The 17593-nt window shown below is 43.8% G+C and overlaps 1 protein-coding gene across 1 annotated transcript in view; it reads right to left on the bottom strand.

Annotated features, from left to right (window-relative positions):
* The window catches only part of LOC124041092 (paired box protein Pax-2-B-like), a 34702-nt gene extending 17831 nt beyond the window's left edge, over positions 1–16871 (bottom strand). The window contains exons 1-5 of the mRNA XM_046358250.1: positions 16226–16871; positions 14515–14680; positions 13428–13625; positions 5906–5985; positions 4855–4974 (exon numbers count right to left, since the gene is read on the bottom strand). Of these exons, the coding sequence (XP_046214206.1) occupies positions 4855–4974; positions 5906–5985; positions 13428–13625; positions 14515–14680; positions 16226–16268 (607 nt within the window). The 5' untranslated portion in view covers positions 16269–16871. The remainder of the gene's footprint in view (positions 1–4854; positions 4975–5905; positions 5986–13427; positions 13626–14514; positions 14681–16225) is intronic.
* Positions 16872–17593: the final 722 nt, after the last annotated feature.

Here is a 17593-nt window from a genome sequence, read left to right as displayed (position 1 = left end):
CTTAGTAGGAAACACTGACCTCTGGTCTTAGTACCTCTGGTCTTAGAAACACTGACCTCTGGTCTTAGTAGGAAACACTGACCTCTGGTCTTAGTATGAAACACTGACCTCTGGTCTTAGTAGGAAACACTGACCTCTGGTCTTAGTATGAAACACTGACCTCTGGTCTTAGTAGGAAACACTGACCTCTGGTCTTAGTAGGAAACACTGACCTCTGGTCTTAGTATGAAACACTGACCTCTGGTCTTAGTAGGAAACACTGACCTCTGGTCTGGTCTTACCTCTGGGTCTAGGGAAACACTGACCTCTGGTCTTAGTATTAAACACTGACCTCTGGTCTTAGACACTCTCTGGTCTTAGTAGGAAACACTGACCTCTGGTCTTAGTAGGAAACACTGACCTCTGGTCTTAGTAGGAAACACTGACCTCTGGTCTTAGTATTAAACACTGACCTCTGGTCTTAGTAGGAAACACTGACCTCTGGTCTTAGTAGGAAACACTGACCTCTGGTCTTAGTAGGAAACACTGACCTCTGGTCTTAGTAGGAAACACTGACCTCTGGTCTTAGTATTAAACACTGACCTGTCTCGAGTTCCATTAATATGAAATGTATAGTAGACTAAATAGTAATTACTTCGCGAACTATAATTTACTGTAACACAGAGTAGAGTAAAGCATGATGCCGTCTAGCTATAGTCATGATATTGGATGCAATATACTATTTTTTCAAACGGTGGCTCGCGGCGAGACATTGTTTTTAAAGCAGTGTTTTGATGAGCCATGATGTGAGAGAGGATTGAAGGCCCGAGGTTGATATTTTTGGAAAGATAAACTATCAGTGTCCCTTGGCTTGTGATTCCAGGTGGGTATTATTGGCTGGGTCTGGAGAGGTAGTATGCAAGAACCACATCTCCACCTGAAATCCCCACCCAACCACCCTACACTCCCCCACCCAACCACCCTACACTCCCCCACCCAACCACCCTACACTCCCCTACCCAACCACCCTACACTCCCCTACCCAACCACCCTACACTCCCCTACACAACCACCCTACACTCCCCTACCCAACCACCCTACACTCCCCTACCCAACCACCCTACACTCCCCTACCCAACCACCCTACACTCCCCTACCCAACCACTCTACACTCCCCCACCCAACCACCCTACACTCCCCTACCCAACCACTCTACACTCCCCTACCCAACCACCCTACACTCCTCTACCCAACCACCCTACACTCCCCTACCCAACCACCCTACACTCCTCTACCCAACCACTCTACACTCCCCCACCCAACCACCCTACACTCCTCTACCCAACCACCCTACACTCCCCTACCCAACCACCCTACACTCCCCTACCCAACCACTCTACACTCCCCTACCCAACCACCCTACACTCCCCCACCCAACCACCCTACACTCCCCCACCCAACCACCCTACACTCCCCCACCCAACCACCCTACACTCCCCTACCCAACCACCCTACACTCCCCCACCCAACCACTCTACACTCCCCTACCCAACCACCCTACACTCCCCCACCCAACCACCCTACACTCCCCCACCCAACCACCCTACACTCCCCCACCCAACCACCCTACACTCCCCTACCCAACCACCCTACACTCCCCACCCAACCACCCTACACTCCCCTACCCAACCACCCTACACTCCCCTACCCAACCACCCTACACTCCCCTACCCAACCACCCTACACTCCCTCACCCAACCACCCTACACTCCCCCACCCAACCACCCTACACTCCCCTACCCAACCACCCTACACTCCCCTACCCAACCACCCTACACTCCCCTACCCAACCACCCTACACTCCCCCACCCAACCACCCTACACTCCCCCACCCAACCACCCTACACTCCCCCACCCAACCACCCTACACTCCCCTACCCAACCACCCTACACTCCACCACCCAACCACCCTACACTCCCCTACCCAACCACCCTACACTCCCCCACCCAACCACCCTACACTCCCCCACCCAACCACCCTACACTCCCCCACCCAACACTCCCCCACCCAACCACCCTACACTCCCCCACCCAACCACCCTACACTCCCACACCCAACCACCCTGCTCTCACTAGGGCTGGAGAGGGAGTATTTGTGCGTCCCAAATTGCACCTTCCCTATTCCCTATTTTCCCCATAGGGCTCCCGTCAAAAGTAGTGCACTATATAGGGAATAGAGCACCATTTGGAACGCAAGCTATATAAGAACCACAGAGCCCTGTTCCCTCTGCTCTGCTCTTTCATCAGCATGCCGCCCGGCCCGGGGAACTTAAATCAAGGAAATGGCAGGACATCAAGGAGATCATTTGAGACTGAATAGCCGTAGAAACATGGGGCTGTCATCTATTAGAGGAGAGGACCCTCCAAAACACGCCGCCGAGCAGCTCTCCTCTCTCTACGAGCCCCTCTATCTGTCCTTATAAGTCCTTCCTCCAAATGTCCTCTAATGCCTCTCTCTCTCTCTCTCTCTCTCTCTCTCTCTCTCTCTCTCTCTCTCTCTCTCTCTCCCTTTGTCCTTATAGGTCCTTCCTCACCATATCCTCTAATGCCTGTCTCTCTCTCTCTCTCTCTCTCTCTCTCTCTCTCTCTCTCTCTCTCTCTCTCTCTCTCTCTCTCTCTCTCTCTCTCTCTCTCTCTCTCTCTCTCTCTCTCTCTCTCTCTCTCTCTCTCTCTCTCTCTCTCTCTCTCTCTCTCTCTCTCTCTCCCCTTACAGGTCCTTCCTCATCCTGTCCTCTAATGCCTACTCTGCCCTTCAGTATCAATCTGCATGGAAATGTGTGCCTTCTATCATCCGATGACTAGATATTACACCCCGGCTAATAGGAAAGACTTCTTGTAGAATAGTCTGAAAATTAACTCTTGTAAAATATCAGCCGTTTGCATTCTGCCTTACGATCTCTCTCCACTAGCAGCATCTCTTTACAGCGGAAGAGAGTTGATTATGTCATTTGCCTTGTCCACGTCATGCTGGGTTTTATATCTCTGCCAGGAAATCTACCTTCGACACGTCATTAGTCATACCCTCTCCCTCCCATCCTTCCATTCCTCCATCCCTCCACGCAGCACACACATAAAACATCCTATTCCACCGAATACCCCCACAAACCCTGCTCGCTGCTCGCGCTTCTCCTCTCCACTTCCACCCGACAAATGTCATACAGGACAAAAGACAACGGTATGAAATCCTACTGCATATCGTCGTACGCTCATTAGCTACGTTCCTTACATACTACAGAAACAAGGGACTCATTCCCCTCCCAGTTCCCCTCCCGACACCAGTCTCCTTCCATAGTGTACATGTCCTCTTAACACAGTCTGGTTGTGAATGAATGAATGGTCCTGCTCCATTATTCTCACCAGATGCTTATGTAGTGACATTAGAAAGCATGTTGCTTACAGATCCAATAATCTATATGGCCCCGGGCTTCTTATATCCACTACCTACTCTTTGAGACAGTAAAAAAAGAGAGGGAAAGAGAGACGGGGAGGGATGGAGGGGGGAGACGGAGTGATAGAGGGAGAGGGGGTAAATGAGCGAGAGAGAACAAGAGGGGTAAGAGAGAGTGGGAGAGAGAGAGAGAGAGGAGAGAGAGAGAGAGAGAGAGAGAGAGAGAGAGAGAGAGAGAGAGAGGAAAGAGAGAGTGGAGAGAGAGAGGAGAGACGGGAGAGAGGGAGAGAGAGAGGGGGAGAGGAAGAGAGAGAACAAGTGGGGAAAGAGAGAGACAGAGAGAGAGAGAGAGAGAGAGAGAGAGAGAGAGAGAGAGAGAGAGAGAGAGAGAGAGAGAGAGAGAGAGAGAGAGAGAGAGAGAGAGAGAGAGAGAGAGAGAGAGAGAGAGAGAGAGAGAGAGAGAGAGAGAGAGGGGAGAGAGAGAGAGAGAGAGGGGGGAGAGACAGGGAGGATGAGGTGCTGCTGGTGTTAAACGTGTCTCCTACACCGGAGGTGGTCGACGTTGGTTTCTTGAGTGACCTGGGTGGTTGGCTACATCATCTTGACATGTAATTATCTAAGCCCCTCTTAATCACTTCAACAAAGATTAATTGCACAAGACAACAGTGGAGGTCATGTCTTCAAATCAAACAGCTCTTCCACTTCTTCGTGACACACTAGAACACATTATCATGGTACATTTAGCCTTTATGGTTTTCCTGTAGTATCGCTTTGCTCTGGCAATACACATCACAATGTCTGATGCTGTACACTAGCTAGTTGTGTATGATGTTATGAAGACTGGGAGATATTCTATTCAGTATTTTCTATTTTGACTAGAAATGCTCCGATCCGTTCTGATCTGAAGTGAATCTGTATTAGAACACATCAACTCATCAAGGTGCTCTGAGTCAGACAACATCAAGGTGCTCCGAGTCAGACAACATCAAGGTGCTCTGAGTCAGACAACATCAAGGTGCTCTGAGTCAGACAACATCAAGGTGCTCTGAGTCAGACAACATCAAGGTGCTCTGAGTCAGACAACATCAAGGTGCTCTGAGTCAGACAACATCAAGGTGCTCTGAGTCAGACATCATCAAGGTGCTCTGAGTCAGACATCATCAAGGTGCTCTGAGTCAGACAACATCAAGGTGCTCTGAGTCAGACAACATCAAGGTGCTCTGAGTCAGACATCATCAAGGTGCTCTGAGTCAGACAACATCAAGGTGCTCTGAGTCAGACAACATCAAGGTGCTCTGAGTCAGACAACATCAAGGTGCTCTGAGTCAGACAACATCAAGGTGCTCATAGCCAACAACAACAACAACAACAACACAACATTTTGGGACAAATACTATTCTGAGGAATAAGAAAGCCTTGTCTCTTACCTTCATCTCGTTTCCTCTTCTCACCATTCGACCGGGGAATACCCAGGATGCCGTTGATGGAGTAGGACCCCACAGGGTCGTTGGAAGGGCTTGTTACAGGTGGAGAGGCCTGGCTCGGTACTGAGGGAAAAGAGACATTTTCCCATTATTATTTCACCTTTATTTTGTGGTCCTGTGTCGCTCAGTTGGTAGAGGATGGCACTTGCAGGATCGTGGGTTCGATTCCCAGGACCACCCATAACTAAATGTATACACACAGTAGCCGACTGTAAGTTGGTTTGGATGAAGCATCTACTAAATAGTATTTCATGTTATTATTTAACCAGGTTGTTCAAATTGAGTAGAAAATATATATTTTTCAATGGAGACAAGGGTGATTAACATGGGTTGGGGTTATGATACATCTTACCCATGGTGTGGCCTGGTGTAAGGGTTAGGATAAATCTTACCCATGGTGTGGCCTGGTGTAAGGGTTAGGGTACATCTTACCCATGGTGTGGCCTGGTGTAAGGGTTAGGGTACATCTTACCCATGGTGTGGCCTGGTGTAAGGGTTAGGGTTAGGATAAATCTTACCCATGGTGTGGTCTGGTGTAAGGGTTAGGGTTAGGGTATATCTTACCCATGGTGTGGTCTGGTGTAAGGGTTAGGGTTAGGGTACATCTTACCCATGGTGTGGCCTGGTGTAAGGGTTAGGGTTAGGATACATCTTACCCATGGTGTGGCCTGGTGTAAGGGTTAGGGTACATCTTACCCATGGTGTGGCCTGGTGTAAGGGTTAGGATACATCTTACCCATGGTGTGGCCTGGTGTAAGGGTTAGGATACATCTTACCCATGGTGTGGCCTGGTGTAAGGGTTAGGATACATCTTACCCATGGTGTGGCCTGGTGTAAGGGTTAGGGTTAGGATACATCTTACCCATGGTGTGGCCTGGTGTAAGGGTTAGGGTTAGGATGCATCTTACCCATGGTGTGGCCTGGTGTAAGGGTTAGGGTTAGGATACATCTTACCCATGGTGTGGCCTGGTGTAAGGGTTAGGATACATCTTACCCATGGTGTGGCCTGGTGCAGACAGGGATGTTCCATCTGGAGACGGGTGGAAAGGCTGCTGGACTTTTGTTCGTATTATCCTGTGATCACAGGAAAGAAAAGATGGTGTCAGTGCTGCTTCCTGCTCTTGGATCAGTTGACTGATGAGATGGCGTCAGTGCTGCTTCCTGCTCTTGGATCAGTTGACTGATGATATGGCGTCAGTGCTGCTTCCTGCTCTTGGATCAGTTGACTGATGAGATGGAGTCAGTGCTGCCTCCTGCTCTTGGATCAGTTGACTGATGAGATGGAGTCAGTGCTTCCTCCTGCTCTTGGATCAGTTGACTGATATGATGGCGTCAGTGCTGCTTCCTGCTCTTGGATCAGTTGACTGATGAGATGGCGTCAGTGCTGCTTCCTGCTCTTGGATCAGTTGACTGATATGATGGCGTCAGTGCTGCTTCCTGCTCTTGGATCAGTTGACTGATGAGATGGCGTCAGTGCTGCTTCCTGCTCTTGGATCAGTTGACTGATGAGATGGCGTCAGTGCTGCTTCCTGCTCTTGGATCAGTTGACTGATATGATGGCGTCAGTGCTGCTTCCTGCTCTTGGATCAGTTGACTGATGAGATGGCGTCAGTGCTGCTTCCTGCACTTGGATCAGTTGACTGACAAGATGGAGTCAGTGCTGCTTCCTGCACTTGGATCAGTTGACTGACAAGATGGCGTCAGTGCTTCATCCGGCACTTGGATCAGTTGACTGACAAGATGGCGTCAGTGCTTCATCCGGCACTTGGATCAGTTGACTGACAAGATGGGGTCAGTGCTGCCTCCTGTTCTTGGATCAGTTGACTGACAAGATGGCGTCAGTGCTTCATCCTGCACTTGGATCAGTTGACTGACTTTCCACACAATACAGCATGAGGCTATCATTTTGAACATCACCGTGAACGAAGGGCCAGAATGGTCAGTGGTTTAACTTGTTGTTTTTGCAACCTAAACTTCTTCTAATCACAGATTGGATGTTGAAGAACAGATGTTGGACTATATTCTCTATATAATTAACTATTTATTACCAGGACCAATAGTGCAATGTGTCTGAGTGAGATGTCAGTAGTATCTCACCATAATAATGGGTCCAATCCAAAGTCCAGGTGTAGAAACAGCAGTGCCTACATGTTAGAAAGCCTACTGTACCTTTAAAAGGTGAGATCTGGAGAAGAAAAGTCTTCATTGCACTTTTGCTCTGAGAGGTGATCTTGCAAACAAAGCATGAAATCACATCAATTCACCTCAATGATTGGCTTCACTGGTTCTACCTGGCCTGAGCTAATCAGCTCTCCTTCTCTCTCCTTCTCTCTCCTTTCCCCTCCTTCTTTCCCTCTCTCCCTGCCACATGGTAAAGGTTTCCAGGGCTCTCTCTCTCTCTGACTGCTGCCCCTTGGCTTGTCCAGGGCTGTGTCCCGAATGGCAACCCTATTCCCTATATGGTGCACTACTTTTGACCCGAGCTCTATGGCACCCATAGCCCTATATCCCTACGGGCCATGGTCAAGGGTAGTGCGCTATATAGGGACTAGGTTCCCATTTGTCACTGACCACAGCTCTGAGGTCTCTGTGACTTCAGCAGCAGCCCCCCAGTGCCAACCCCGGTGTGGACGAGGGTCTATTGATCGAAGGGCTTTGGGGGGAGAAAAAAGTTGGGGATTAGTCACAGGCCCAAACAGATGCAAATAGAAAGCTATAAATTATATGTGACAGGAAAGCAATATTTCCTTATTGCCTTGCACAAGCTTACGCCAGCATTAGATTCCTTTAACCTGACTGGCACCGTGGGGAAGAGGGGAGCTGTCATTGTAATGTGTAAACTTTAAAACTATTTATCATGTATGACACGGTGTGTAGCTATTTTAGAACACGGACGGAGCGCTAAAGGTGGATCGAGGACGTGGAGGATACATAATGACACGTGTCCCAGTTCACGTTTGCTTGGTTTCCTAATCCTAACACAGATCTGTTGTTGAGAATTGGACCTTTCTTGGTATTTTATCAACATAATAGTATTGTTATTTAAGACCTCTATTTTATTAGATTGTGTTGCAAATTGAACCGCTTGGTCTGATACTGAACAATTGAACAATTCACACCACCTACAATTATTTTAGATTATTTTTAACTAAAAGTCTTGGCCTTTGGGGGTGGAGGGGGACATCATTTCACTATTTGATTGAGAATTTTAGGACCGGTGTAGGTATCATTTTTTTAATAAAAAAAATGTATTTGATAAAATATTGTATTTGGCCTTTACTACTACAGGCCATAGAAACACATTGAACAACACATTCATAAATGGAAAGGAATAAGGGTTTGAAGTGTCTGTCCCAAATCTAGAAGATATCAGGAAGCTCAGGAAATAGTGGACACATATTTAACCTCTGTTTCTATCTATCTCCATAACTCCATTCATTAGTTAACCCAGTACCAAGTTACCTTCCGACGGAGAAAACCATTGTGATAAAACGGAGAACACCATTGTGATTAAATGGAGAACACTATTGTGACAAAATGGAGAACACCATTGTGATTAAATGGAGAACACCATTGTGATTAAATGGAGAACACCATTGTGATAAAATGGAGAACACCATTGTGATTAAATGGAGAACACCATTGTGATAAAATGGAGAACACCATTGTGATTAAATGGAGAACACCATTGTGATTAAACGGAGAACACCATTGTGATAAAATGGAGAACACCATTGTGATAAAATGGAGAACACCATTGTGATAAAATGGAGAACACCATTGTGATAAAATGGAGAACACCATTGTGATAAAATGGAGAACACCATTGTGATAAAATGGAGAACACCATTGTGATAAAACGGAGAACACCATTGTGATTAAATGGAGAACACCATTGTGATTAAATGGAGAACACCATTGTGATAAAATGGAGAACACCATTGTGATTAAACGGAGAACACCATTGTGATTAAATGGAGAACACCATTGTGATAAAACGGAGAACACCATTGTGATTAAATGGAGAACACCATTGTGATTAAACGGAGAACACCATTGTGATTAAACACCATTGTGATTAAATGGAGAACACCATTGTGATTAAATGGAGAACACCATTGTGATAAAACGGAGAACACCATTGTGATTAAACGGAGAACACCATTGTGATAAAATGGAGAACACCATTGTGATAAAATGGAGAACACCATTGTGATAAAACGGAGAACACCATTGTGATAAAATGGAGAACACCATTGTGATAAAATGGAGAACACCATTGTGATAAAACGGAGAACACCATTGTGATAAAATGGAGAACACCATTGTGATAAAATGGAGAACACCATTGTGATAAAATGGAGAACACCATTGTGATTAAACGGAGAACACCATTGTGATAAAACGGAGAACACCATTGTGATAAAATGGAGAACACCATTGTGATAAAACGGAGAACACCATTGTGATAAAACAGAGAACACCATTGTGATAAAATGGAGAACACCATTGTGATAAAATGGAGAACACCATTGTGATAAAATGGAGAACACCATTGTGATAAAATGGAGAACACCATTGTGATAAAATGGAGAACACCATTGTGATAAAATGGAGAACACCATTGTGATTAAATGGAGAACACCATTGTGATAAAATGGAGAACATCATTTGATAAAATGGAGAACACCATTGTGATAAAATGGAGAACACCATTGTGATAAAACGGAGAACACCATTGTGATAAAATGGAGAACACCATTGTGTTTGTGAGAATCTTGTCTTTCCATAAAGTGTTCCATGTTCGTTTTTTTGGGCGGGGGGCTAAACCGTTCGGACGCTACGGACATCATTTGTGAGAAGACTGATTTTTTGGGGGGGGGCTAAACCGTTCGGACGCTACGGACATCATTTGTGAGAAGACTGATTTTTTTGGGGGGGCTAAACCGTTCGGACGCTACGGACATCATTTGTGAGAAGACTGATTTTTTTGGGGGGGGCTAAACCGTTCGGACTCTACGGACATCATTTGTGAGAAGACTGATTTTTTTTTTGGGGGGCTAAACCGTTCGGACGCTACGGACATCATTTGTGAGAAGACGATTTTTTTGGGGGGCTAAACCGTTCGGACGCTACGGACATCATTTGTGAGAAGAGCGATTTTTTGGGGATGTCTCGTGGTCTGACAAACACAAACACCGCTGTAGCTCGGCCACCAACAACCGCAGATGCGGAATGCCGACACGGGTGGATGTGCTGGATTGAGACTCAGCCCATGCAGAACAAATAAAGATATCTCCAGCTTAAACTGATGGATTTGGATGGGTATCTGTTTGTATTATGTTACTTAGACTGATGCACCGGTAGACCCTTCAGGATTTTAATTGAAACCCCTCAAAATCTAATATTTATGTTGTTGACTGTAGACACAAAGGACCAAGATATTCAGCTGTATATTGTTAAGATGGCTGTGGTATTGATATTGTTTTTGAGGTTCAAGGAGTAAAGTACCCACTACTGTCAGACCTCTCCTTAGGGCAAAGCTACAATACAATGACTAGCCTTCCCAGAGATCACATATCAATATTGTATTTACATTTTTTCTCCCACTTCACTCCATAACAGTTATTTGACCCCCTGACTTCTGTGTGCGATATAAATCCAGAAGACTTTATTTGGAAATACATGTTCTTTATATCGAATAAGCAATTTAAAGGAATGAATGAATGACTTAGCTGTTGCTGAAAATCCCCTGAAGAAATATTAAAATTGCTTTACTTTTGAATCAATATTATTGAACGCCATTGAGGACCTTTTTTTTATGTCTAGTAGCGGCTAGCGGCGATACTTGTTGTGGGGTAATTTCTTCCTTGTGGCGCGGTGGCCCAGATCCAGACCAGCCAGACACCAACTACAACAGGATCTCTATAACAGTTAATAATGCATACAGGGGAACAGTGTTTAAACCTAGATCCTCTTATGTCAACAGTCCCGGGGTCACTTTTGTTTGGCCATAAAAACCCCTTTTAGAGTAACGGTCAGTAAGTCCCAGTCCTTCCCTTTGTCTACACTTTGTTAGTGTAGCCAATTCTCCACGTGATTCACCTTGTTTAAAGATAAGTGCTATACTGGCCAATGTGAAGCTACTGTCTGGTCTGTTGTGCACTGGATGGAACATCAACCGGTGTTTTGAAGACTGTTTTAGAAAAACACTTATTGGGAATGTGCTGTGTGTTCGTAACTGCTATTGAGTCATAATCCTAGACATATAGTCTACTGATGCATGGTTAGCATTGACCCTTCCACTGTACAGCTGCCCTTTTCTGGTCTCAAGGAAGCAGGTTTAGACAGATATTTCATACAATTACTATCCAACAATTCAGTCAAAATATTGCATTGGACTGACTTAAAACCGTGTGTGTGTGTGTGTGTGTGTGTGTGTGTGTGTGTGTGTGTGTGTGTGTGTGTGTGTGTGTGGGGACGGGGACGGGGACGGGGACGGGGACGGGGACGGGGACGGGGACGGGACGGGACGGGACGGGGACGGGGACGGGGACGGGGACGGGGACGGGGACGGGGACGGGGACGGGACGGGGGGACGGGGACGTGTAGAATAAAGTGTAAAATAATTTAAATGTAACACTGAACCACTAAAAGGTTCTTCAGAGAAATATTCAGCATTATGAAAGTAAAATAAATTCAAAGTAGGTTTCGTCTTTGGTTAATAGAATTACATTTAGTTAAATTCACATTTTTAATACCCACCCTCCCACCCCCCATAATAAACAAAGACACATAGGGGATTATTTCAGTTAAAAAATAGCTAAACGAGATTGAATTTGATTCTAATTGAAAACTTTATAGGTGGATCTTTTAATGATATGAATGTACATTTTGAATCTATCACATACATGTGTCTGAGACTGCTTAAATGGGCCTTTTTAAGCAATCACGAGGCATGAAATGAATTTTTCTTCAGCTCTTTCTCTATTTAAAAAGATGTCTTGTGTGGGGCTGTCTGTCCATGCTCTTTCTGCAGTCAGCTCATTAAAGTGTGATGCTGCTGCTGCCTCTATGGAACACTGCCTCTTAACGAAAGTTCATCAGCAAGGATCTCTGGCGGGTAGGGGGTCTATTTCTCTACCTCTTTCTTCCCCTCCCCTCTCTCACAATGCTATCTCTCTCTCTCGCTCTCCCTCTCTCTGCTATCTCTCTTTCACCCCTTGGTCTGTTTCACCAATGCACTCAAAGTCCTCTTTGTGATCATGATGTTTCCTTGTTACTTTACAGAAGTGAAGGCTATGTGTGGTGGTATTATAATGCAGGTCTCCACATCAACCATAAATACACCATCTGACCTCAATCTTGCACGTGCGATCTTAACCAGCGGGCGGGCAGGATCCTCTCCAAATTAGATTTGTATGAGGAAGTTTTCAGAATATCTATTTACATAAAATGTCATTTGATAATTAATCCATAACACGTGTTTTTAGTGAAAATACACTTCCCACTCTTTGTTTCACTGGTTGGACAAATACACTAATATAGGCCGAATGCTTTGGCAGAAAACAATCCCATTATTTTACAAACTATAACAGCGATATGTGAAATAAGACAAAATTTACCAAAGGCAAATCAGAGAAAAATAGACGATGTATATACATACAGGTGCGCCTGAACAAGGCAGTTAACCCACTGTTCCTTGGCCGTCATTGAAAATAAGAATTTGTTCTTTAACTGACTTGCCTAGTTAAATAAAGGGGATAAAATCTAAATAAAATAAAAACAGGTACTCCTCTTTAAATAGACCACACGACTCCACAAAGCTTCAAACCAAACCGGCTATAGGTCTAAACTGTAAAGAAAATGTACAATACAACACAGTATATGTGCTGCTATTGAACAATTGCTCTGCTTTCGGTGCCACGCGGGATCTGGTCACCGGCTTGCCCTATTGATCGGTTTTCATCCAGACAGATTCACTTCGTCCGAAGATATACTGCTGATTGCTGGGGGAGTTTGGACTGAAAGATTGAATTGCACCGTCGAGACCACCCTCGATGGGAGAAAAAGTTTGTCAAACTCTGTACTTATAGGTCCTATAGGCTCCTATTCTGCAGTGCAGTTCATAGATGGAAAACGTACATTGACAAAAAAATACCTTGAGAGTTCATCACGACTTTGAAGATGCTTTAGAAATACTGTTAAATAGTCATAATGATGTTCTACCCGTATAACAGCCAATGGAAGTAAATTATACAGTATATAATAAAGTCAATCTCCTGTAAAAAAAAAAATGTAGGCCAGGCGTTGAGGCCTAAACATGGACAGACGAAAGCACTGCTGCTATTATTGTAATTTGTAAATTTTCATGATGAAATTTGCAAGGATGTTTCCCAATTTTATGATTTTATATATTTTCCAGATGTTTTTGACGTTAACATAATAGTATTTTACGTTTTCATTCAAAGGAATGGGCGTGTTGGTTATGTCATTAATAAAGAAATAGTGTTTACCTGTTAATGGACGAGACGCTTGGAACCGTGTCGTTGTCACAGACGCCCTCAGCTAACAGTCTGTCTCTGATTTCCCACGCGAACATGGTCGGATTCTGGCGCTTGTAGTCCGCTATTTTATCCACAACCTTTGGAGTCGCCACTTTCGGTTTGGACCCACCAATAACTCCTGGCTTTATACTTCCGGTCTCGTAGTATCTGCAACAATAATCAACAACGTATCGATCATGAAACATCTAGGCTATCTGTTGAATGGACAATTCTTCGTTTTCTTGGCTAGAGTTGATTTAAATTATGATTAGATTTGTGGATGTATTCGAATGTTATGCACCTTATGCCCCCAAAATACTGTGTTGCGCCTACAGGACATTCAACCCGCAAACATCTCCAAAATGTGCACATTGTCGTCTGAGGCAAACTTTATACATATATAAGTACTTTATAGCCTAGGCTATACTCTAACTCGGTGTGGTGGAGTGACTTAAAATCATTTTGTAGAATCCAAAAATAACAGCGAAGATTTATGATAAAAAAATTGAGCTATTCCTTCCGGCTACAACCCATTACAATGGTGTCCAACTTTATCGTCTGTGCCAAAAAGACTAAGAAAATATTTAAAAAACATGCAATTAATTTCAAATGACATGCTACCAAGAGTTGCTATTTAACTAATTTAGACAAACATTCCAAGTGCATAAAACAAATACCTTTTAAAATCCTTTTGATAGCTGAAAAATATTTTAAAAACATTCAAATGTCGTACGGACACGAACCCAATACAATTCAGTTGTAATCTGATATAGCCTAAATGACGGGGATACCAGTTTAGCTGTGTACAGACACAGTACCGCTCCTCGTGATGGCTAGGATTAAGTCAGATATTGTTTCTCATATCCTCATTATGTGTGTATAATATACTGACGTGTTTCCACTCTTTTTTTTAGCCATGTTTTGTTATATTTTGGTCGAATCTGTTTTATTTGGGGTTTGCCAATCAGTAGGGAAAAGAGTTGCAGGACAGGTGCATTTTTTATTTTTAAGAGTGCGTTTTTCTGTCTCATGATGGGTAGTTTCTCCACCGTCTTACCTGCCCAGTATTTTGCTGACACAGCCGTGGCTGACCCGTAGTTGTCTCGAAATGTCACAGGGTCTCACTCCTTGGTGCGCGAGTTCTACGATTCTTGTCCTCACCACGTCAGGTAGGGGTCTGCCGTTGACAAACACCCCGCCTAGCTGGTTCACACCGCCGTGCCCTATATGGGAGACAACAACAGCACAGAAAACCATAACATTAAATACAGGGGTGAGGGAGATTTTGTTGGTTATAGTATCACCTCAGCTATAATGTATTGTATGGCATTACAACGTTTCAACGGAACATTTTAGACATATCATATCTAAGCATCCGGTCTTGAATATGATTTTAATGGTCCAATATCCAAGCCTGTACTTTAAGATGTATATGTGGTTGTGGGTTGGGGGCTATATTATTCTTTCCCAGGGAGGTCATCAATTCATGTATTAAAAAAAAAATGTTTACCAACTCTGTTTGTAGGCTACTCTGAAGATGTGCGTGACAAGGTCACGTAGGCAATAACTTTTAGAAGACAGTATCATATGATAGCCTACCATTAGCTACTATAACATATTTGTACGTGAATGGTTGGTTGTCCAATATCGCTCCTCCATTGAATATCACGCTAGTTTCCTACAGGCTATCCTGTTCAATAGCAATACTGTCATTTTACAATCCCCCCCAAAAATGAGGTAATTAACCATTTATAAACACATGCTTAATTAGCATAAATGGTCTATATGAAAGTCGGAATATTCTTCATACTTTAATTAGACCGATTCTATTTGATAAAATGGTAACACTGCAGTAATAATACGTATCATCTCTCGTCTATATCGTCTAATACAATGCGGATATCTTTTCAACTCTGGCCCACGGCTCCGGTTGGCTATAGAGTTACACGCTCTTTCATTTTCTTTTCTCCGTTATTATAAATAATTAAGCGCTTTGATTACTCATATTACATATTATTTTGTAAATGAAGAAAAAAGGGGGGTGGTGTGGGGGGTAAATTATTCACAAGCATGAACAAAACAACATCTAACTCCATCCATTATTTCACACAACAACAATAGGCCTTTCAGTATCATGTCAAGTAAATTTGTAACAATATTATATTAAATTAAGATACTGTTTATTTTAATGTGTGTATTGTTTAAGTGTTATTTGGTAAATCAATAAATTGGTGCCTATTAGAATATTGGCCTAATAAATTGGCACGGACCTGTCAATGACACGTATTAACCCGGTGACAGGTTTACTAATTCCAATGTGACGTGTTTTGTTCTTCTATTTTTTTCTTCAAATTTGGTAACGCTACACAAAACGTGGGCCTTTTTATGAGTTTATTGTGCACAATTAAGAAAAATACAAACAAAATAATATATTAGATGTACGTATTATAAACATAATATTTCCCGTTAAAAAATAGTTTCAAATGTGTCTTCCAAATATTAACATTCCCATCGAAGTTGATTGGATTTGCTTGTTCACAAGGCCACTGTAATTCAGGTTACATTAAAACGCTGGAGTGTTTTGGTTTTTGTCGGTTGTGATATGCAACAGCATACAGACGATGTTACATTGTCAGTGGAATGAGTGCATCGCTGTCAACGATAATATTCGCTAGGCTATTGACCTATTTAGAATCATTATCTTGTTTTCACAGGCTCAGTTTTCGTTGCAAATACAACAATATCTGAAAAACTCATTATCTACTTACGGTGCATCGCTGAGAACGGGTCTACTTTGCAGTGAATATCCATCGGATAGCAAAGGAAAGACGGGTAATCAATGGAAGTCGCCGTTTCGCCTTTGTAATGCAGATAAAAATGGGAAGAAACGGAAAAACTTTATTCGATTAAAGATTTCGCTTTTCCCTCCACTCAGTCAATGAGAGGGTTTAACTTCTTCTAAAAGTTGCCGTCGTGGTAACAGTCCGTGCCGAGAATAGAGGCTACTGCTGGTCAGGTGCAGAACATGACCGACGCTTGGTTCATCAACGTGGAAATGTTTTTCAGTTTGAGTTGGATTTTCAAAACCTGGAATGATGAGATGATTTTTCTCAGAACATGATGACGAATAGGACAAACCTTTACGTCTAAAACCGTTCCTGACAGTCCTGTGGTAAATAGATAGATCCTAGTTCCGGCCTTGATTTGCTGGTTGGTTGCGGTGGATAGTACGCTCAGATACGCATAGACATGACAGAAGAAACATGGACACTGTGGGGAGTCTGGTGCCCTGGTACCTTCCCCTTTTCCTTGACTCTAAAATGGGGTGGATGCGTTAGCCTGAATCTTTGGGTTGAGAATGAAGCCCCTCGCCGTGTGTGCGTTTCTAAAAGCAAGCTGCCTGCCCCCCTTCCCCTCCGCGGACCCCCTTGCTTATGGATGAGTTGTCAGACAAAGGCAATAGATTCCAACACTTTGTGATTCGCCAACGCAAAAACCTGGAGCCCAAACGAGGAGGTCCCAGGGTCTGACACACCGAAAGGGGAGGGAAAATAAACAAGGAATTGACTCGGAGTTTTAAGATCAGAGTTTCCAGACATTAGATCGGGACGAGGGGTAAATGAAAGCCATTTTTGACTTTATCAATATCTAGAGTTTATCTTATTAGATGAATAACGGACTGAGATAGGAATAGACTAACATTTGGCTGAACATACTATCGCTAGACGTTTTACAAGTTGGCATAACTGTACAAATAGCCTAACGCATATTTCCTGGCTGGGTAAATCATTATTTTCTTGTTGAGGTTATGTTATGTAGGCTGCAGGAATGCATCGTTGTTCTAGTCTACTTAATGACGCTAATGCTTCATGCGTGTATATTATAAGTATTTGCCATGTTTTGCTATGTAGGCCTACAGCTCAAATGCGATTGTTTTGCACGTTGTTTTACATGTAAACAAACGCTGCCTGTCTTATGTATATAGGTTTAACTTACTATGTGAAGTATAACGAGAAGGGGCTTGACGAGGGGAGTGGAGGGCTCTGGACAATCGGTCGTCGATACATTGACCTTTTATGTTATTTGATTGATTCGGTGATCATGACCACCTTCCTTCCCGTGATGGATGTACAGCC

The sequence above is a fragment of the Oncorhynchus gorbuscha genome, linkage group LG08 (assembly GCF_021184085.1).
Source record: "Oncorhynchus gorbuscha isolate QuinsamMale2020 ecotype Even-year linkage group LG08, OgorEven_v1.0, whole genome shotgun sequence".
Classification (NCBI taxonomy): Eukaryota; Metazoa; Chordata; class Actinopteri; order Salmoniformes; family Salmonidae; genus Oncorhynchus; species Oncorhynchus gorbuscha.
The sequence above is the reverse complement of the archived record's forward strand: the minus strand, read 5'-3'. Positions and strand labels throughout refer to the sequence as shown.